General features: G+C 46.1%; 1 protein-coding gene across 2 annotated transcripts in view; it reads right to left on the reverse strand.

The window, feature by feature from the left end:
- Positions 1-2081: 2081 nt before the first annotated feature.
- Positions 2082-23086, reverse strand: part of LOC115097060 (adenosine deaminase-like) — a 73148-nt gene continuing 52143 nt past the window's right edge. For both annotated transcript variants that reach the window (XM_029612520.1, XM_029612519.1), the window contains 4 exons: positions 20537-20638; positions 12585-12652; positions 11464-11593; positions 2082-4099 (listed from right to left, as the gene is read on the reverse strand). In XM_029612520.1, coding sequence (XP_029468380.1) covers positions 3995-4099; positions 11464-11593; positions 12585-12652; positions 20537-20638 — 405 coding nt within the window. In that variant the 3' untranslated portion in view covers positions 2082-3994. The remainder of the gene's footprint in view (positions 4100-11463; positions 11594-12584; positions 12653-20536; positions 20639-23086) is intronic.

Here is a 23086-nt window from a genome sequence, read left to right on the forward strand (position 1 = left end):
CGAGAGGGCACACCTAGCAGGACCCACATGAAAATTGGCCTCAACTGTCACTACATTCCACAGATTCATCTCTATTTTTTAATTTTCCCCGTAATGATTGACATTAACAGCAAAAATAGGTCTTTCTATAAAGCATGATTCTGAAGATAGAATATGCCAATGTCTCAAAATAGACTTTCTAACTTCCAATAATTTTGTGGAAAAAGGAATGGTACAAATTGTGCGGGTGGGTCTATCTTTTGGACTCTGAATTAAGATTCTCCCTATTAGAATATAATGCACGTTTGTATGCCCTTCCTAACAGTCGCTCTGGTATACCTTCTAGCAATCAACCTGTCAGAAAACTCTTGAGCTTGAATTTTAAATTCAGCTGTGGAAGTACATAACCTCTGATACCGTAAAAGTTGGCCCACAGGAATATTATCCTTGAGCAACTTAGGATGAAAGCTACGGTAATGTAACAGAGTTACGGCCAGTGGCCTTTCTATAAAGACTGGTTATCAGTCTCTGCTCATGGACATATATTTTCATGTCCAAAAAAGTAAGATCTCTTATTCTTAGTGAATGTAAACACCAAATTGGAATCGCTAGAGTTAAGCAAAGACAAAAAAGAATTCAAGTCTCCATCATTCCCACGCCATATAAAAAAAACAGTTCATCAATGTAACGTTTCCAATATCTAACATGCTGGAAAAGAGAAGAACTATAGACAAAAAGTTTCTTCAAAGTATGAGACGTAGAGACAGGCAACAATCGGGGCCATGGGATGCACTTGATCTGCAAAAAAATAATCAGATTTATAGCTGAAAATATTCAATGTGAGAGCAATTTCAGCAATAGTGATTAGAAAATTCAATCTACATCCTGTAATATCCATTTTGGCAAGCTCCAATTTAATAATATTCAAGGCTGCCCTTTGAATAAATGTTATACACATTGGTTATGTGTCATCTCTATTTTTTGTGGATCTAGCAAGTGATTAATAGGGAGTTATCTATAAACGGTTGGCCCTCTGTATTATTTTAACAGTGTTGAACATTATGCTAACCAGCTAAATTTGAGACTCCCAACCCAGCCCAAGGTTTGTTTGGGCTAACTCTGTACACAGATTCCAGCTGGGGAGAGTTTTTAAATGGTTAGATTTATGGGGGTAAAGGCCAATTTTAACTGCATACATCTTTTGAAAATGGACACCTGTATGCATCATCATGATGCCTGGCTTCAATGTGGAATAGGTGTGTGCTAATACTGTGTATGTCTCGTACAAATTTAGAGTTCAATGGAAGCCACTAAAGCAAGAATGAAAAGAAAAAAAACCAAACATTACTGTCCCTAGGACTTCAGCAGCACCTGAACTATAATTAGAACCACTGGTACCCAATAGGCCATCTACCTGGTTTCATGCACTGAGCCAGAGAACCCCCATTAGGTTATGGAAGCATTAATACTTTGTAGGATAACACCCCAGCATCCTTTTATAAGCTAATATTCAGACAGGGCAGCTGATGATAACCAAGGCCACCACTTAGGGAATTGTTCAAAACCCAATAATCTCAGGCATTAGTATTAGTGTAAGGAACACTCATTTAAAATGTTACTTAATACCTCTTGCAGTATGTAAAAATTGATTATATATAAAGCAGTCCAACGTGAGCCCAGTGACCTCCAGCATGAAGTAAATGCAAAAACCATTGTAGAGGATACATGTTACTGAAAGAGAAGATGAAGCCATGGCTGGTCATCCGGAAGATCTTTACTCAGGCACATGCAGTGACCCACATGGCCGATTGCTTATTTGCTTCAAGACAAAAGCGTCGAACTTCCTTCTCTTTCCTTTCAGCAGTATGAGAAGGCAAACAGTCCTCCATCAGGCTGAAAATAAATTTGGCCTAATAGAAGTTATGAATTGCTACTTTAAGAGACTGCTTCTACAATTTTCTCAAGCACAAAATGATTGATTCTAGGGAATAAATACAAAAAAAAAATAAAATTTATAGGATGAGAGCTCAACTGATGAGTGTTTCCGTTCAAAATTGCCACCATGGTTGGTTCCATTTGAAATTCAATGTAACTCAATATGGTAATTAATAAGCCAGCAATTTAATGTTATCCATTCATAAAATCAATACACTTGCTCTCAGATGAAGCTCTAGAAAAGCACTTTTGTATTCCAAAGATATGTATCATTTGTTTTAGGGTCTATCCCCTGCATTATTATTGTGGAAGACAGGATAGGATTTAGGAAGCTGTCGTGGCAGGGCTGGGGGGGAAGAAAGGGGGTGCACAAACAGGAGGACCCAGGCAGGACCTCCTCCTCCAAGGGAGTCTATGCCTTTGGGTGCCAGTCCTAAATCCAGCTCTGGGGAGGATAGGGAGTAGCACAAAGAAATATTTCTTCACTGCCTCCCCCTAGCAATGATGGAGGCAAAAATAGTAACAAAGGTTCAAGAAAGCCTGGGAAAGGACAGAGGCTCCCTCATGGGGAAAGAGAAGGGAACGCTGGAGAGCAAGTAGGGTTTGTGATACTGCAAACTGAACAGAAAATGGGCAGACTAGATGCATTGTGCAGTCTTTATTTGCCATCATATTCTCTATTTATACCAAGTGTTGTTCGCAGCTAAAACACATGTTTGCATCTGAAGTGAAGTGGAATATCAGGCAGAGGGGAAAGGACTTTCTCATCAGTGAAAACACAAGACAGTAGCCAGTTTTGGTTTTGTTCTTTGTGAACAGAAACCCTAGTTCGGCTCAGGAAAACTAGCAAAGTGCACAGAAGGCAAAGATTAGGTGCAAGGTGTTACATTACTGCCCGGAGCTTTAATGCGATATTCTGTAATTAAAGAAGTCATAACCTCCAATAATTAGATAACATAATTGAAAAACACGATCAGGTAGATTTTAAAAAGGCGCACACGTGCACCCATAAAACGCACATATTGGGCACACAAGCAAAAATATGCTTAATTTATATTGTGCATGCAAGTACATGTGTATCATTTAAAATATCCCAACTGTGCATATGTGTGGAGCCTTTACACGTGCACCTACACAAGTGACCATGGGGAAGAGAGCACAAGAGAGAGCCTCTGTTAGAGAGACAATCTGACACTATTTCTCCCACTGTAAGAGGGGCACTTTCAACACAGTGTGGAAGAGGGTGGTGTTTTGCTACAAGGGTCTACAGACCCTTGCGCCCTAGGCAGTTCAATGTAGGCAGGTATGCAGCTGTATTTGCATGAGCAGCAGTTTTAAAATCTACTTGAATGGAAGTAATAGACCTAGCAATCTTATAAATTAAAGGAACTGAAATGCCCAGTAATTACTGTAGAATGAACAAGTACAACTGATATTTTCCATTGCAGCCATCAGCTATGCTTCCACTGAAGCTAAAAAGGTTAGGGTGCTACAGCTAATCCAATACTTGGGATGGCTGTACACGTTCAGGAGCTTTAAAACAAATGCACAAAATGAATGATTTTATCTAATAAGTTAAGTATGAGCCCACGAGACTTAGTTCTTAATGGGTAAAGCCAAACAACTATTAGTTGCATAGAGAATTGATGGTTTCCTTTTATTTTTAAAGATATTTTGCATTTATTTGGTTAGTGCAGAGCATTCTCCTGAAGAACCAAAGACTAGCCATGAGTAATACTGATGAGTTTCAGTCAGTGAGGTAGAAAGGAGAGTTACAGGGGACACAGATCAGATACATGGGCAGCACCTTCTTTTGGAAAGTTTAGAAAAAAAGGCAGACAATTTATAAAAACAGAAACAAAGTTCATCTGCTGTACTTGACTGTAGAAAAATATTGTCTTTATATACAAGAGACTTCCAAGGCGAGCAGTACCACTAGTATTTTCAAAATCTGTTTGCAAGTCCAGTTTTAACAGAACAGAGGTAAAGCTGAAAGGAAAGTTTAGTTTCTTGGCTCAGGACACCAATTGGGTTTCGTTTGATTAGACCTACGGTGATGAACGTGGTGTTGGGATCGCAGTTAGAGCTCCGTACTAAGGATCATTCCATAAGCTTCATAGAGCTGATTGAGAAGTTCCTTTTTTTCTGTCTCAGGTAAAAAGCAGGATTGAGCCGCATTGATGTTCTACAGAAAAAAAAAAAAAAGTCGCCCCCACCCCAACAAAAAAACAGATGAATATTGGAGACAAGAAGTGATTACAATTTATATTACTGTAGGTCATCAAGAAAAAAAGATAAAGGCTCACTAATCCCATTAATATATCCCAGGGCAAGCCTGCATTTATGCAGAGGCCTAGGTGAGCAAGAAAAATCTGGGAGGTGGCAGAGTTTCTGCTCGTCTGCCTGCCCTTGGACCTCCATTGTTGCCCCTGCCCTAGAACTCCCCCAAGCAGACCTCCAATCCCCTCCCGAAGGCCTCCCCTGATCAACATGGCTCCAGCAGTGCTATCAAAGAGAAGGCAGCGAAAGAGGACCGAGCCAGCCCATCGTCGGCACAGCAGCCTAGAGAAGGTGAGCCCCTCTGTTAGGGCCTGTGAGCGAGGGCTGACCTGCTTCTGTGGCCTCTAACCCTGCTGAAGTCATGAGATCTGTGGGGCTTGGTTAGCAATCAGATCCAAAATCTAATGCCAGATGTGGAAGTACTTGGGATGGGGGCAGGGAAGGCAAGCTGCCCCAGCACAAAAAAAAAAAAAAAAAGGGACATTCCTGTTCATACCCTGATCAGTCCACATTCCTGGGTTTTGCCTCCCTCCAGCTGATGGAGACAGAGAAAGTTTTACTGACACTGCCATATAATCTGGTGTGCCATCGGCAGTCCCTCAGTATTGGTCTTCAGCAGATGGTAGAGGTGCAAATCCTGCACTCCAAAAAATAAATAAAATAAAAATTGTTAGGATTGGAGGATTCCTCTCCCAGGAGGTTGCTAGGTGGGGCTATCCCTCCTGGTGCTGAGGTGGACGAGCAGGGGGTTGGGGACCCTTGTCTGGCTTGGTCTTTTCGTCGACAGGGGAGGACAACTGCTGGTGCCAGTTCCCTCCCTCCGAGGAGAACTCTTGGCATCCTGCAGCAGTTTGGCCACACGGATGTACCCCTTACTTCTACTCTGTTTGGCTTTTTGTCTGGTAAAGTTTAAAAAAAAAAAAAAAAAAAAAGTTCAGTCGGCAGTGTTTTGTTTTTTTTTAGCCAAGTGGTCAGAAGTGGTCAGGCCTACTAGAGCAGCACGGCTCACTGAAAGTCAGCTGATGGCGCATGGCAGTGCCTGCTGCTCAAGCAGCAATGTGCGCGTAACTCTCGCACACTGGACTCTACTCCCGATATCTCTCTGTAGAAGAGGGCAAGTCACGGTAGGCTGCTGTGGAGAGTGGCAAGGCAAGGAAAAATCAGGCATGGGGGCACCTCAGAAGGCCATTGCGCGCATTGTGCTGAATATGCTTCAGAGCCTTTTGTGGGGGGGGGGGGGGGGGGGGGGGGGGAGATTCCTAGGTGGACTCAGAGGGACCTGGGTAGGGCGGCACGTCCGGACAAAGGCTCTGAGGAAGTAGTACTGCTGGAAACTCTCTCTCCTGATGCTGCTATTAACTTGGATGTGGCAGAGCCAGATGAAGGGCTGGGCCAGGTCCCTGTCACTGAAGGGGATGAACCAAAAGTGGTGCATCTCTTCCACAAGGAGGAGCTGTGGCCCCATCCAATGTGTGTTCTAGAGGATGTGGCGATCAAGGTTCCTCAAGAAGAGTCTGCTCAGGAAGGGGTAGACCCAGTCATGGATGGCCTAAGAGGTCCAGTGAAAGCTTTTCCCTTTCACAAATCTGTGAAGAAGTTAGTAGCCAGGGAGTGGGATACTCCAGAGACAGGCCTGAAAGTTGGCCAGATAATGGCAAAGTTGTACCCATTGCCTGAAGATATGCTTAAGTGTTTGTCGCTTCCAAAGGTGGATGCATTAGTGTCAGTCACTAAGAAGACCACCAGTGACTGGTTCAGCGGTGCTGAAGGATATGCAAGACAGAAAATTGGAAGTTCATCTCAAGATTTGAGGTGTCTGCATTAGGCATTACCTGCTGTTTTTTGCAGTAGCTTTATGCAGAGGGCTAGTCTGCGCTGGGTGCAGCAATTGCAGGCGATGAGGCTGCTGGCTGCAGCTGAGGCTAAGCTGGCGGTCTGTCTGGAGGCGGCAGTAGCTTATGTTGCTGATGCTTTGTACAACCTCATCAGAACTTCGAGAATTATGATGTCAGCAGTCTGTCAGGCATCCCCTTTGGTTAAAGGTCAGCGGATGTTTGGTCCAAGTCATGTTTAGGAACATTGCCTTTCAAGGGAGAACTATTTGGAGAGGACTTGGAAGAGCTAGTCAAGCGTCTCAATGAGACCAAGAGGCATAGGTTGCCAGAGGATAAGCCAAAAGGAGGCAAGGGTTCCTTTTCGGGGTGTTTCCGATTCCGACCAAATAGAATGTTTCGTCAGAGTAGGCCACTGGCAGGAGCCCAGAGACAAGGGGTCAGAAGGCAGTAATCCTGGGGCCAGTCCTTTCGAGGGGGCAGAAAACCAGAGATGGACTTAGCCAGGGATCTGGTGGAGCTAAGACCTTGCAATGAAGCAAGCCAGCTCACTCCTTTGTTCTTCCTATCTGAGGACATCTGACTTTTACGAGGAGTGGGCCAAAATCACGACTGACCAATGGGTCCCTAAGCATGATAAGAGACTATTACGCCTTAGAATTCTCTCGGCTTTTACAAGACTTGTTCATAGTCTCCCCTTGTGCCCCATTTGACAAAAAGGAAGGTGGTTCAAGAAACCATGAATCATTTACATAGGCTGGGGTGCCATTGTTCCTATACCTACGGGGAGGGAGCGAAGAACAGGAATATATTCCATGGTACCAAAAAAGGAAGGGTCTTTCAGTCTAATTTTGGATTTAAAAAAGGTGAATGTGGCTCTCAAGGGTCCTTGTTTTCACATGGAAACCCTGCGCTCTGTCATCACAGTAGTGTACAAAGGAGAGTTTCTGGCATCCCTAGATTTGACAGAGGCATACCTGCACATAGCAAATCAGCCAGATCAAATATTCCTGAAGTTCATGACCCTTGGGTGCCATTTTCAGTTTTGTGCCCTTCCTTTCAGATTGTCAGCGGCTCCTCATACCTTCACCAAGGTGATGATTGTGGCGGTGGCACTTAGAAAGGAGGGCATACTGGTTCATCCATATCTGGACGACTGGCTCATTCGGGCAAAGGCTGAAATCTTCCACAGACAGGCTGTGTCTCATGTCCTGCAGCAGTTGAGGTCACTAGGCTGGGTGGTGAATCTAGCAAAGAGTCATCTCACACCTTCAAGTTTTGGAGTTCTTAGGAATGCACTTGGATACCAGGATAGGAAAGGTTCTCACTGAGGGTTGCATACTCAAACAGCAGATGCAGGTTCGCAGGCTGTTGAATGCTATGGGGTCCAGAGTCTGGGACTACCTTCAGGTTCTAGGCTCTATGGCATCGACATTGGAGTTAGTTCCTTGGGCCTTTGTACACATGCAGACTCTGCAGAAGTCTCTTCATTTCCGGTAGGATCCATTGTCTGAGCAGTTTCATCTTCTTCCGTCTCTCGAGGAGGTTGCTGGGTTGTCTTTCATGGTAGCTTAGTTGGGCCCCATCTGAGTTATGGGGTGAACTTGGATGTTCCAGACTGAGTGGTAGTTACCACTGATGCCAGTCTCTCCGGATGGGGTGTGGTGTGCCAGGGTCAGTCAGCCCAGGGGCAATGGTCCAAAGTCGAGGCATCCTGATCTATCAATCTGTTAGAAATGAGGGTGGTGTGTTTTGCATTGCTTGAATTCGATCTCTGTTACGTAATTGCCTGGAGTGTATCTTGTCAGACAACACAACTACCGTGGCCTATATCAAATCAACAAGGAGGAACCAAGAGTCGGATGGTGGCCTAAGAGTTGTTTCCCTGGGCAGAATGGCATCCAGCATTGCTAGTGGCACCCACACAGCTGGAGTGGACAATTTTCAAGCAGATTCTCAGTTGCCAGAGGCTGGACACCAGGGAGTGGGAGCTGTCGGAGGCGGCAATGACTGTCACAAGTGGGGCATTCGCTGCCTGGACTTGATGGCGTCTCAATGGAATGACTGTGCCTTGCTTCTACAGTCACAGCAGAGAACACAGGGCAGAGGGAGTTGGATGCCCTGGTTCTACCTTGGCCCCAAGAGATTCCTCTTTACATGTCCCTCCCGTGGCCGCTGGTGGGCAAGGTGCTATGGCGGATAGAAACCCATCTGGTAGAGATATCCTGGTGGTGCCAGAGTGTCCACGGCAGCCTTGGATTGCAGACCTGATCAATCTGGCTGTAGCCGGACCATTGCAGCTCATGCATCTACCGAGGCTCCTTTGTCAGGGTCCAATATTTTCGGATCAGATGGATCGCTTTTGTCTCGTGGCTTTGCTTTTGAAAGAAGTGTTTGAGAGGAAAAGGATAGTCAGAGGATGTCATTTCCATCTTGTTGCAGGCTAGAAGGCCATCCACTTCCTTGTCTTATGTGAGGATCTGGAAAGTCTTCAAGGCCTGGTGTATTGATTAGGGAGTAAGACCTACTCAGGAGTCGGTAGCACACATCTAAACAATTTTCAAAAAAGCGTTGATGAAAGCTTGGCTTTTAACTCTCTCAAGGTGCAGGTGGTGGCCTTAGGTTGTCTTCGTGGCAAGGTGCATGGAATGTCCTTGGCTGCTCATCTAGATTTGATGCAATTTCTTCTGGTGGCAAAACATTCATGTCCTTTGGTGTGGAAAATATGTCCTTCCAGGAATCTTAATTTGGGCCTAAGAGGGATGTGTGTGTGGCACAGTTTGAGGAGGGCAACTATAAAGGATCTCACACTGAAGGTAGTTTTTCTAGTGGCGATTTGTTCAGTCCAAAGAATTTGAGCTTCAAGCACTGTCATGTAGAGATCCCCTTTTGAAGATCTCAGACTCTGGGATCTTGTTGTGTATGGTGCCCTCTTGTCTCCCAAAGGTTGTATCGGTGTACTGTTTGTCAGATTGTAGAGCTTCTGGCTTTCCCAAATTTGGATGTGTCAACATTGCACACAAGGGATCTGTGACTTTTCTATGTAAAACAGGCTTTGTTACATTACCTCTAAATCACCAATAGCTTCTGGGTGTCTGACCATCTCTTTGTGCTATGGAGTGGGGCTAAGAAAGGGCAGAGCGCCTCAAAATCCATATTGCGAGGTGGATGAAGGAAGCTATAGGCTCAGCTTACATCTGTAAGGGGCATCCTGTCCCAGTGGGAATGAGGGTTCATTCTACTCTGTTGAAGGCAGCTTCTTGGGCTGAATGCCATCAGGTGTCTCTGTAGGAGATTTATCTGGCAGCTACTTGGAAGTCGTTGCACGCCTTTGCAGATATTATCGTTTGGACATCCACGCTCCAGCGGCCATGGGCTTTGGTGAAAGTGTTTTTAAAGCGGGGTCCCACTAGTTGGAGAAGCTTAGGTACATCCCAGGAGTCTGGACTGATCTGGGTATGAACAGGAAAGGAAAATTGGATCTTACCTGCTAACTTTCATTACTGGAATACCATGGATCAGTCCAGAGACCCACCCTGGTTGTGAAGGAGAGTCCGTTTGTGCTTCTTTTATATAGATACTGCATAGTTAAGGATTCTCCTGTTGTGGTAGGAAAAGATTTTTCCATTGCAGTGTTCAGCCTTTTCTCCTGCTCATTGTGGGAGGTTGTTCCAATTACATTAGGGTTCTTAAGGTATGTATCTTGGCTTGAGTATAAGTCAATACTGAGAGGCTTCAAGTGGCACACCAGATTATATGGCAGTGTCAGTAAAACTTTCACTGTCTCCATCTGCTGGAAAAGAGGCAAAACCCAGGAGTCTAGATTGATCCGTGGCATTCCAGGAACAAAAATTAGCAGGTAAGAATCAATTTTCCTTTATCCCTGATGGTTTATTTTTTATTCCATTGACATTTGTATTATGGTTATTAGAAAATAAATCAAAAAGGACAAGGATTGTATGCTGTGAGTACTATGAGAGCGATTCAATAAGTGTTGTGGAAATGGGCACGTGGTACTGAGCGCCTGCTTTGCTAACATGCACCCAGCCACCTCTCCTAGGCACACAATCTAATATTTAAATGAGGGATCGCGCTGCCAAGGAAGTGCTAAAAACAAAAATGCCCCCCCCCCTAGTGCCTCCCTGGCAGAGGGCACCCAGGAGAGGTGGCTGTCAGCGGGTTAGGAAAAGGGATGCACAATTAAAATAGCATCCATTGTCATAACCTGACCGCCGGCACACTTTTTTTTTTTTTTTTAAATGCAATTTTAATCCTTTTTGTTCCTCCGACTTAATATCTCCATGATATTAAGTTGGAGGAAGTACAGAAAAGCAGTATTTTTTCTGCTTTTCTATACAACTTTTTGCACTGCTCAGAAATTAACTCCTGCTCTGGGCAGGCCCTTAATTTCTGAGGGTAAAAATGTGCATGTTGGGCACACTTTTTTCAAATCGGAGAAGAATAGCTAATAGCCTCATCAACATTCATTTGCATGTGATGAGCACTATTCGTTTCACTGGGGGTTGGACACACTAATCCCCTTATAGAATAAGGAGTTGTAGACGTGCGTCCAACCATGGGTTAAAACAGTGCGCATTACATTAAGTCAAAGTCCATTACTGTTCAGCTTAGCACTATCCTCCTGCTCCACCGGGTATCCAACTCAAATCGGAAGCAGGCTCTACTGGGCCAAGGCGTAACGAGTCTTCACTTACAATGATCCAAGCAGGGATGCCCTGTGGGGGAGGGGACACACGACTGTGCAAATCAGTCACCCCAGGCCCTCCCCCTCTCGCCTGGAGATTGAGGATCAGAACCACAGGCTTACCCCTGGTAACTCCTAGTCAGCCACTGCCGCTCCTCATCTGCAACAGGTATCGCCATCGCATGGCCCCAGCCTCTGCAGGTCAGCTGGACAGCACAACAAAAGGGAAGGGACTACTGTGACTTTTCAGGGGACCCTCCTCGCCAAAGGGTGGGCAGCTCAAATGTTCCACACCCTCCTAAAGGCCTGTGCCACCGTATGAGATCCTTCTCCAAACTCAGTAAGCCCAGTCATTTCGGTGGCAGCCCTCGGCCAGGGTCATGCACCAGTGGTCCTTCAGGAATCCTGCAATCATGGGTCCTACTGCAACATTCCCAGCTCTGGCTGACCTATCCCAGGTATGGAACCCCCGTTTTCTGAGTGGCACTTGCCACTGAGTCACTAGGCTGGCCTCTCTGGTGGCATTTATATCCTGGGTTTGTTAAAAATTCTCATAGTTCTATTTGCATAGAAACTGCTAGCAACCGTGTACTTTAGAAATACACATTACCCTCAAACTCTAAGCAAGAATCCTCCACTAAACTAAGCGTCTGTTTTTATATTTAACGTTCTGTATGTCAGGAATGATCACATATATAGTTATAACCATTCATTATTTTAAAGACTGCATACCATTTGTATGAATTCCTCCTCAGTAAAGCCCATATACTTCTTAGCTAGTTTGTAATCCTTATTTAAAGTTGAGCCAAAAATCAATGGATCATCGGAGCTCAAGGAATAATTTGCTTTATCGTTCCTAAGTCTGAGGGGAAAAAAAACAAAAAAAAACACAGACATGTTGCATTCATATATTCCTTAATACAACTTTCTCTACTCCATTTACCTTTAATGAAAAGGCATGACTGGCAGAATTTCATTAGCTAAATTGTACAAGAATGCTGGGTTTACAGCAGGTTGAAACAGAAATCAATTTTACTTTTAAACAAAAGCTTTGCTTGGCTTTACTATAAGAAAAATAGTTCTTGCCTAGCTATTAGATGGAATCAGAGGCCATGTTTGCTGAAAAGCTAAACAAAGACAGAATATCTTTGTATATTTCTAATACAATTTTGAGGCTAGCTTTCAAAGCCAGAGAATGGGAACTCAAGACTATTTGTACAGATACAAAGAGCAAGGAAAAGAAACTGGATGGGGGAAGGAGGAGAAGTAGAGAGTGTTGGTTCAGGTATGGAAGTTTATATGCTCCTCCACCTGCAAAGATAGTAGACAGCAAAAGCAACTGGACTGAGATCTCCTGCAGACCATCAAGCTTGTACGGCTGACAGCTGGGAGATACTCTGGGACAGCAGAACAGGCAGCTGTGACAGGGCCAGTAATCCCCTACACTAGCAAAGATGGGTTGGTAGAGAGTCAACGAGGTAATAGCTTAAAACAGATCCTTAGGGGAGATCTACACCGGTCAGATTTCACTGACTCATGGGTCCTATGAGTCAGTGACCTCATGGGGTGGGGGTGGCCATTTGAAAATAAAAACAAATTAAGTTTATTTTATTTTTCATTTTCAAAATGTAATGAAACAGGATGTTTCACTTAAAGCACATCCCCCTAAAGTGCACTTGGAATTATTGTGGAGAGTTTCCCTTTGAAAATATCGTTTCATGCCCAATGGGTAGAAGGAACAAAGGGTCCGCAGACTTGCCACCTCCCTAGGGTGATTTGATTATTGCCCCCCCCCCCCCCCAGTATTCGTGTGCCTGTTGGTATCTGAATAAATGCTGCTCTGTTCTACTTACTGGACTGCAGGATGCTTTGTAAAGTCCGAACAGCAGGAACTGGTGAGGTAGCTGGACCAGGGACACAGCTGGGGTACAAAGCAGAAAAAAAAAAAAAAAGGAGATATCACACATGCAGTAAAGCTGCTCTTCCATTAATACCAGCAAGCTGACATCAGCAGCCCAGACATTAAACCAAAAACTACAGGTATATCTATTGCTATTACCTAAACAGGGCAATTTTCAGTCAATTTTGTGGGTAAATTGAGGGAAAGCTGTTTTCAGTCTCTATGTGGTTAAAATGCATCAAAGCGCGTGTACTTTCACCCACATTAAAAAGGGGTGTGCCTTTGGGTGTGTTTAGCTGAGGAGAGGAGCACAGAGGTTTTAATGCTCATTTTCCAAGGGGAAGTTCCAGAGTTTATGCAATGGATCTGCGATGCTGTAGGCATGAACCAGGTACAGAGCACAATTATTCGCATAAAGCTAATTTACCTCTCTACACTTCTATGTTAGCACACCAGAGGCAGCCTTGGGAGCCCGTGCCCCTCACATTAGTCTCAGGCCCGCTCCCCCCAGCAGCAGGATGATGTCACATCTTAGCCTTAAAGGTGCAGCAGTTAGAGGGCCATTAGGCAATGTAATCACTGCACCTTTAAAAGGGCAAACGAACAGGGAAACACTGCCCTTGGGCTAGTCCTGTAAAGATCTGAGGCCAAAGTCTCTCTATGTACTTTTGGCAGTTAATTATCTCACCTCCTCTCAGCACCTTTTGGTTGAAAGCCTGAGAGATGAGGGCTTGGGTAAAGTAGGTGCCATAAACACAGAGGGGTAGATTTTAAAAGAAGCGCGATCAGCCTACTTTTGCTTGCGCATCAGACTCAAGCAAAAGTACGCTGGATTTTAGTAGATACGCGCGGAGCCGCGCGTATCCACTAAAATCCTGGATCGGCGCGCGCAAGGCTATCGATTTTGTATAGCCTGCGCGCGCCGACTCCCCCCGTTCCCTCCAAGGCCGCTCCAAAATCGGAGCGGCCTCGGAGGGAACTTTCCTTTGCCCTCCCCTCACCTTACCCTCCCTTCCCCTACCTAACCCACCCACCCGGCCCTGTCTACACCCCCCCCTTACCTTTGTCGGGGGATTTACTCCTCCCGGAGGGAGACGTAAATCCCCGCACGCCAGCGGGCCTGCTGCGCGCCGGGCCGCGACCTGGGGGCGGGTACGGAGGGTGCGGCCACGCCCCTGGGCCGTAGCCACGCCCCCGTACCCACCCCCAAAACGCTGCCGACACGCCCCCGGAACGCCGCGACGACCGGGCCCGCCCCCCGACACGCCCCCGACACGCCCCCCTCTGAGAACCCCGGGACTTACGCGAGTCCCGGGGCTCTGCGCGCGCCGGGAGGCCTATGTAAAATAGGCTTCCCGGCGCGCAGGGCCCTGCTCGCGTAAATCCGCCCGGTTTTGGGCGGATTTACGCGAGCAGGGCTCTGAAAATCCGCCCCAGAGATTGTGACAGTCAGGGAAAGGAAAGTGAAAAGAGAACATAAGAAATTGCCATATTGGGTCAGACAAGGATCCATCAAGCCCAGCATCCTGTTTCCAACAGAGACCAAACCAGGCCACAAGAACCTGGCAATTCCCCAAACACTAAGAAGATCCCATGCTACTGATGCAATTAATAGCAGTGGCTATTCCCTAAGTAAACTTGATTAATAGCCATTAATGGACTTCTCCTCCAAGAACAAACCAGTGTGTTGCCAGAAGTGAGGGCTTTGCAGCCATTGCCATGAAGACTCACATAGGATGGGGTAAGAGCTTGGGGTGGGTGGCTAACAATGTCCTACCCATGTTAACTTTGGGGCCCCACCCCTCCCAAAAAAAAAAAAAAAATCTATATCTATCACAGTGGCAATGCTGTGCACCCCACAAGTTCAATCTAGGGTGAATTTTTTATTTATGCAGTTTACAGTAATTACAAGAACAAATCTTGATAGGAAAAAAAAAAGGAGATTACACTTATTCAATACCATAATACAACTATATAAATCTAGGAAATCAATAACAATTTCAATCTCTTCATATTTAAAGTCCTCAAAAAAAAGGGGGGGTGGATCCCCATACCTTGAAGTAAAAGTACATTGTAACTTAAGAAAATCTACCAAATATAACAGCGACATTTATTTATTTATGAGGGACTTACTGGAGCATTTAAACAGGGTGATTCGGTGGTTATGGGGACTTTCCCCACTAAGAATTGGGTTAACTGGGGTGGATCAAAAAACACATAAGTATTCTGTAAATATTTAACCACGCATTTGCATGGAAATTTGAGGAAATCTCTCGCCCCAATTAAGACCTGTGGTCTCAGCAGGAGGAAAGCTTTTCTCCTCCTCTGGGTCTCACGAGAGACATCCAGGAAAGCTCTTATAAGGCTTCCCATAAATCTTTCGTTTCTATGACTTATACTTAATTTCAACAGCCATTCCCTGTCAGTCTCTAACACCCAAGTCATAACCCGTGTTGCAGGTACTGCTAAATCCGTGTCAGATGTTTCCAAAATTGTAGTTATATTAAGAGACTGGTCTCAAAGTCTCTAATTCACCTTCTTGATTAGAGGCCTCTCTTCTGGACTTAGGTAAGTAGTATATCTTTAAAATTGATGGTTTACTGGTGGTCTGGTCCCTCTTACCTCGTGCAAATCACCAGATTGGAAAAAAAAAAAAAAAATATGAGCAGCCTGTGTGAGTTTTGTTTTCTTGACGGCTGCAGTCCTTCAAGGCTCCGGGCCAATTTTGCCACGTTTTTTTCCCTATTTTTGGGCTCCCTGCATTCCCTCTCGCCGCAATGCCGTGGCCATCTTTGTGTGTTGCCTGCGGAAAGTCCTCCTTGAGGCTCTCCCATTCAGGCACTTATTCCTGCTGCCTTCCTGGAGGAGGAAGGCAGCTCTTTTGTAGCAGCAGCAAGTTCAGCAAAGCCCCGAGGTGCACTTAAAAGATAAACACCTCGGGAGCCTCGGGCTGACCCGTTCCCTCTCAGCGCGGGAACAGCAGCCATTTTTAACACTTTTGCTGAAGCTCAGGCAAGAGCTATGGGGGCAGGGGAGCCTCCTCCAGTGTTGTCACTGGTCCCTGCCAGTCCTGATGATCCCTCAGATCCGGACCAGGATGTTTTTCAGGAGGATCCAGATACCCCAGGTGGGGATGAGGTCAGTCCTAATCCTTTCTCTTTGGATTTTGTCCTCCTCATGCATAAGGCTTTTTTAGCTTCACAGTCTCAGCAGCGTGGTGCTTTGCTTTGAGACATCTGCAGGGACCGCCCCACAAGGTTGCCAAACTTCCGGATGCGCCAGCGTCTCTGCGGGTCGCAAAGTTGCAGGCGGCTCGGCCCTTCCAGAGGTTCTGGGCAGTGGGGCTGCGGATGCAGTGTCTTCTCCTTTCCCTCCTGCAGGAGGGGGATCTGAAGAGGATCAGGGAAAGCAGGCTCCCTTGGATGGAGATGACCCTAAAGTGGTCAGTCTGTTTCATAGAGAGGAGTTGGAGCTGCTCATTCCCTCAGTCCTCTCAGAACTCAGAGTTGAGCTTCCTCCTCTTGCTCTGCCACAGGATTCTGTAGACCCAGTCCTGGCGGGATTGCAAGCTCCAGCCAGAGCTTTTCCTTTCCATCCAATGCTTCAACAGCTGATGAGTGCAACGTTCTGGATGTCGGCTTAAGGGTTGGTCGGGCTATGGATAAGCTTTATGCTTTGCTCGAGGAATCTCTGGAGCTCCTGAAGACCCAAGGTAGACGCTTCTGTAATCTGCTGTTACGAAGCAGACTACTATCCCGGTCGCAGGAGTGGCAGCTCTCATGGATCTTCAGGATCGAAAACCGAAAGTCCTTCTTAAGTGCATCTTTGATGTTTCGGCCCTAAGTATCCGAGCAGCGGTGTGTAATAGTTACATGCTGCAGGCAAGCCTGCACCAAGTCCAACAATTGCTAACGTCCAGAGATCTCCCTGCAGGTGAGTCAAAGCAAGCGGAATGCTTGGAAGCTGCGGTGGCATATGGCGCTGATGCACTGTATGACCTTCTCCGCACTTCCTCAGCACTAATCGGCAAGGCGACTTTGGTTGCGTAACTGGTCAGCAGATGTGTCATCCAAGGCTCAGCTTGGTGCTCTACTGTTTAAAGGAGGTTCTCTTCGGTGATGATTTGGAGCAGTTGATAAAGTGAAAACAAGGTTCACAAGTTGCCAGAGGATAGACCGAAACCTTCCAGAGGTTTTCAGTCATCCTGCTCATGCTTTTGGGGAAGCGTAGGTTTTGGCAGAGCCGGCTGGGCAGAGACAACCCCAATCCTGGAACACTTCCTTTTGAGGCTGCAGACCCTCCCGGGAGGGAGGACCTTCCACCTCACTTGCCTCCAAGACTCCTCAATGAGATAAGGCTGGCCCATCCCTCAAGTTGAGGGATGCTTATCCCAGTTCCATGAGGCATGGGCCAGAATTACTTCCGATTAGTGGGTGCTAAGCATTGTAGAACACGGCTATGCTTTGGAATTTGCTTGGCCGCTCCAAGATTTCTTCCTGATGTCTCTGCAGAGCGCGGGTCAAGGGGCAGATTATTCAACAGACCCTCGACTGCATACTGTCTCAGAGCACTGGCAGATGGGGAGATACTATCTACTTTGTAGTCAAAGAAGGAGGGAGCCTTCTGGCCTATTCTGAAACTCAAAAAGGTAAACAAGGCTCTCAAGGTGCCGCATTTCCACATGGAAACTCTGCGCTTGGTGATCGCAGCGGTCCGCAAGGGCGAGTTTTTACCATCTCTGGACCTAATGAAGGTATACTGCACATACCCATTCGTGAAGATCACCAGAAATTTCTTCTCTTTATGATCCTGGGGATGCATTTCCAATTCTGTGCTCTACCGTTAGGTCTTGCTACCGCCCCCCACATGTTCACCAAAGTCATGGTGGTAGTGGCTGCGGCCCTGCGGAGATAAGGCCTTCTGATTCACGACTGGCTCATCCGGGCGAAGTCTAAGGATCTCTGTGTAGAAGCTATCAACAGGGTGGTCAGTCTCCTGGAATTGCTCGGCTGGGTGATCAATCAGGCCAAAAGCAACTTTGTCCCTTCTCAGGAGATGGATTTCCTGGGGGCCCGGTTCGATACCAGCGTCAGGAAAGTTTCTCCTGCTAGACCAAATTGACATAGCAGGTTCAGCGCTTGTTGTTACTCCCACTACCCAAAGCCTGGGACTACCTTCAGGTCCTCGGCTCCATAGTATCTACTCTGGAGGTGGTTCCCTGGGCTTCTGCTCATATGAGACCATTACAAAGAGTGTTGCTTTCCCGGTGGGATCCCAAATCGGAGGAGTTCCAGTTCCCTCTACCGCTCACACCAGGTCCAGTCTTGGGTGGTGGCTTTGCCTGCACAACTTGTCTCTAGGGGTAGACCTCTAAGTTCCAAGCTGGATAGTGGTGACCACGGGTGCGAGTCGTCTGCTGGGGAGCTGTCTGCCAGTCCCACTCAGTCCAGGGCAGCTGGTCGATCAATCATCTGGAAGCCAGAGCAGTTCGATCGGCTTTGCAACACTTTCTCCCGTGCCTACGCAATCATGCGGTTCATGTCCTTTCCGACAATGCAACTATGGTGGCCTACATCAACCATCAAGGAGGCACCAGGAGTCAAGCCTTAGCCGATGAGGTGGAGCAGCTCATGGCTTGGGCGGAAGAAAATCTTGTGCTGTTAGCAGCATCTCACATTGCTGGGAAGGACAACATACAAGCGGATTTCCTAAATCTGAAGCGCATAGATCCAGGAGAGTGGGAGCTTTCAGACCAAGCATCTAATTTCATACAGGTGGGGAACTCACCACACGGACTTTATGGCGACGCAAGAATGCCAAAGCTCCTTGCTTCTACAGTCACAGAAGGGATCATGGTGCAGAGGAGTCGATGCGCTGGTACTTCCCTGGCCGACCTCAGTTCTCCTATACGTGTTCCCTCCTTGGCCGCTGGTGGGCAAAGTCCAGAATGGCCCCGACATCCATGGTTCGCGGATCTAGTCAATCTGGCGGTAGTCTGGCCCCTAAGACTCGGAAATTTTCCACATCTTTGTCAAGATCCTATATTTTGAGACCAGGCAGATCACTTTTGTCTAGTGGCCTGGCTTTTGAAAGGAGGAGATTGAGGAAGAAAGGGTATGCAGAGGAAATCATTACTATACTGCTGCAAGCCAGAAAAACATCTACCTCTCAATCATATATGTCAGGGTGTGGAGAGTTTTTGAGACGTGGTGTCGTGAATGAGGGGTTCTTCCAAGCATGCTTCTATTGCTCAGATGTTAAGTTTTCGCAAAATGGCTTAGCCAAGGGCTTGTCTTTCAATTCCCTCCGGGTACAGGTTGCAGCCCTAGACACACTGGTTGGCAGTTCAGTAGCATCACATCCGGCTGTGGTGTGTTTCCTCAGAGGAGTAAGGCACTTGAATCCCCCCGTCTGCCCTGTATGTCTGTTGTGGAGTCTTAATTTAGTACTTCGTGTCTTGTGTGATCCGCCATTTGAACCCCATAAAAAGGTGATGTTAAAGGACCTCACATTGAAAACGGTGTTTTCGGTGGCTATCTGCTCAGCTCGCAGAGTCTCGGAACTACATCTCTCTTGTAGAGAACCCTTTGAGAATTTCTGATTCTGGAGTTTCTCTTTGAGCAGTCCCCTCCTTTTTGCCAAAGGTGGTCTCAACGTTTCCTTCCCATGGTGACAGTAAATTTGAAGCAACCTCAGACAAGTTTACTGACCACGCATATTAAAAAAAAAAAAAAAAAAAAAAAAAAAGGCCAATCAGAAGTTTTTAATTCCAGTAAAAGTGTGCACTTAATCATGTAAAAATAGAATTTAAATGTTACCCCCCCCCTCCCCAGCCTCACTTCAGTGCAGGCAAAGGTCCACACTACTTTTACCGCCTGGAAAAAGGGAGAGGAATAGGTTAGGCGTGAACGCGCATTTAGTCATTTCCTTCTGCAATCTCTGCATTTTCTTTACACGTGTGCTTTGCAGTATCTGTGCTTCCCCCCCCCCGGCTCACATTTTCAAAGAAAAACTCTGTGGGAAGTTTCCCTTTGTAAATGAACTTGCAAGTACCCGTGGGCACAAAGTACCCGGGCCTGCAAGCTCCCCACAGCCGTTCACTGGTGCCTTCCAAAGCTCACTGCAGGACAAAGGCGGACAGGATTTGTGAAGCTTAAAAAAAAAAAAGTATAAGGCAGCAGTCCATGCTAAACATCTGTCGCCACAAAGAACACAAAAGCTATAGGAACCTACTTTCTATCAGCAATAAAAGGTTATTTAAAAAATAATTCAAGAGCATAACATGTGCCATGCTGGGTCAGACAATGGCCCATTGAGCCCAGCATAGTCTCCCACAGTCCAGGGCACTAGGAAGTAGCCGGCAGCTCCTAATTTGGAAGTCCATACCCTGTTGTTCACTGCCAGACGTAAGACTTGGGGGTCGCCAGCTCCATCTGCCTAATAGTTGTTTATGGACCTGTTCTCCAGAAAGGTCCACACCTTTTTTTTTCAAACCCAGCTGTACTAGTTGCCTTGACCATACCCTTCAGCAATAAATTCCACAGCTTAACTGTGCATCAATTTAAAAAAAATACTCAAATTTGTTTTAAATCTGCTACTTGTTAGTTTCTTTGGGTATCAACTATTTGAAGGGGTAAATAAGTTCTCCCTGTTTCCACCCTAATCATGATTTTATTAAACCTCTGTCATCTCCCCTCTCAGCCGTCTCTTTTCCAAGCTGAGGAGCCCTAAGCTGTTCAGCCTGTCATCATAAGGGAGCCGTTCCATTCCCCTTTATCATTGTTGCTCTTCTCTGTAACTTTTCTAGTTCTGCCCTGTCTTTTTTTCAGATATGGGGGACAGGACGTATTTATTGAACATGAACTCCAATTCCATATTCAGCCCCTACAGTGCTATCTGATGTACCTCAAAATGCATGTTCTTGTCCAGCAGCTCCTTATACAGGACAGGATCTTCAAGGGTGCGGTACCCGTGGCCGATTCTCTCTGCCTTTAGGATGTCGACTGCCTGTAAATGAAGATGAAAAGAATTTGCCGGCATGTTTGTCAAGGTGGTCACTGCCTACCTTTTTAAACAGTTTTATAAAAAAAAACAAAAACCTCTCCATAGAAGAAACCCATATGTGATTTGCATCTTAACATGATTATGAGGTCAGGAAAAAAAAGGATTTCTTTTGTATTACATAGAAACATAGAAATGACGGCAGAAGACGACCAATCGGCCCATCCAGTCTGCCCAGCAAGCTTCACACTTCTTTTTCTCTCTCATACTTATCTGTTTCTCTTAGTAACCTTTGGTTCTATTTCCCTTTCACCCCCACCATTAATGCAGAGAGCAGTGATGGAGGTGCATCCAAGTGAAATATCAAGCTTGATTAGTTAGGGGTAGTAACCGCCGCAATAAGCAAGCTACACCCATGCTTGTTTTACCCAGACTATGTTATTCAGCCCTTATTGGTTGTTTTTCTTCTCCCCTGCCGTTGAAGCAGGGAGCTATGTTGGATATGTATTGAAAGTGAAGTATGCATTGAAAGCCACATTATCTATCAACAAATATTGAATAAGCCTAATAATTGGTAATACCTATAGCTTATGAACTCTTCGTTAAATTTTACATACTCTTGCCCACCCCTGTTTTGTTTTTTTTTTAATTTGGAGATGGCAGCCCTCCATCCTTCCGCTCCATGAAGGTGGAACACCAACCACTGGCCATTGGCATCCTGCTCCGTGAATGCCTCTGTGGCTATTGCCGCTCCGTGCAGTGTTTTGCTGCCTCCTCTTTATGCACTTCCTCTAGACCTGATGGATCCAGTGTTTATCCCACGCCCCTTTGAAGTCCTTCACAGTTTTGGACTTCACCACTTCCTCTGGAAGGGCATTCCAGGCATCCACCACTCTCTCCATGAAGAAATATTTCTGACATTGGTTCTTAGTCTTCCTCCCTGGAGCCTCAGCTCGTGACCTCTGGTTCTGCTGATTTTTTTCTGACAGAAAAGGTTTGTCGTTGTCTTTGGATCGGTAAAGTTTTTCAAGTATCTGAAGGTCTGAATCCTCCTTTCCTCCAGGGTGTACATATTTAGATTCTTCAATCTCTCTTCGTATGACATCCGATGAAGACCCTCCACCTTTCTGGTCGCTCTTCTCTGTACCGCTTCCATCTTGTCTCTGTCTCTTTGTAGATACGGTCTCCAGAACTGAACACAGTACTCCAGGTGAGGCCTCACCAAGGACCTGTATAAGGGGATAATCACTTCCCTTTTCTTACTCTATATTCCTCTCTATGCAGCCCAGCATTCTTCTGGCTTTTGCTATTGCCTTGTCGCATTGTTTCGCAGACTTCAGATCATTAGACACTATAACCCCTAGGTCCCTCTCCTGCTCCGTGCACATCAGCCTCCCCCCCATCGAATACAGCTCATTTGGATTTCCACTCCCCATATGCATGACTTTGCACTTCTTGGTACTGAATCTCAGCTGCCATATCTTAGACCACTCTTCCAGTTTCCTTAAATCCCATCTCATTCTCTCCACTCCTTCAGGCGTGTCCACTCTGTTGCAGATCTTAGTGTTGTCCGCAAAAAGAAGTCTTACCTTTATCCCGTCCGCAATGTCACTCAAAGATATTGAACAGGACCGGTCCCAACACCGATCCTTGCGGTACACCACTTAAAACTGCTCTCTCTTCAGAGAAAGTTCCATTTACCATCACACATTGTCTTCTGTCCGTCAACCAGTTTGCAATCCAGGTCACCAACTCGGCACTTACGCCTAAGCTTCTCATTTTATTCAGTGTCCTGTGCAGAACTGTACCAAAAGCTTTGCTGGAATCCAAGTAGATGACATCGAGCGCTCTTCCTTGATCCAATTCCTTGGTTACCCAGTCAAAAAAGTCAGATTTGTCTGACAGGATCTTCCCCTGGTGAATCCATGCTGCCTCTGGTCCAGCAATTCTCCGGACTGTAGATAGTTCACTATTCTCTCTTTCAACAGTGACTCCATTACTTTTCCCACCACCAAGGTGAGGCTAACCGGTCTGTAGTTACCAGCCTCTTCTCTGTTCCCACTCTTGTGAAGCGGGACCACCACCGCTCTCCTCCAATCACTCGGCACCACTCCCGTTTCTAGGGATCTATTGAACAGGTCACACAGCGGACCTGCCAGCACATCTCTGAGCTCCATCAGTATCCTTGGATGAATCCCATCAGGTCCCATGGCTTTGTCCACTTTCAGATTCTTTAGCTCTTCCCATACATTTTCTACTGTAAAAGGGTTTTCTTCTATTCCACTTTTGTGGAATAGAAGAAAGGACAGGAAGTTCATGCCTGGAATCTGGACTATTTAAAGTAAAAGAAAAAAACCCAGCAATTCATGTTAGCATTGTACTGATGTCTTGTAACCTCTGAGAGAAAGGATTTGGCTACATCATTTCCAGCTATGCTGGTGTGAAAGCTGCATA

This window comes from Rhinatrema bivittatum, chromosome 8 (genome assembly GCF_901001135.1).
Source record: "Rhinatrema bivittatum chromosome 8, aRhiBiv1.1, whole genome shotgun sequence".
Lineage (NCBI taxonomy): Eukaryota > Metazoa > Chordata > Amphibia > Gymnophiona > Rhinatrematidae > Rhinatrema > Rhinatrema bivittatum.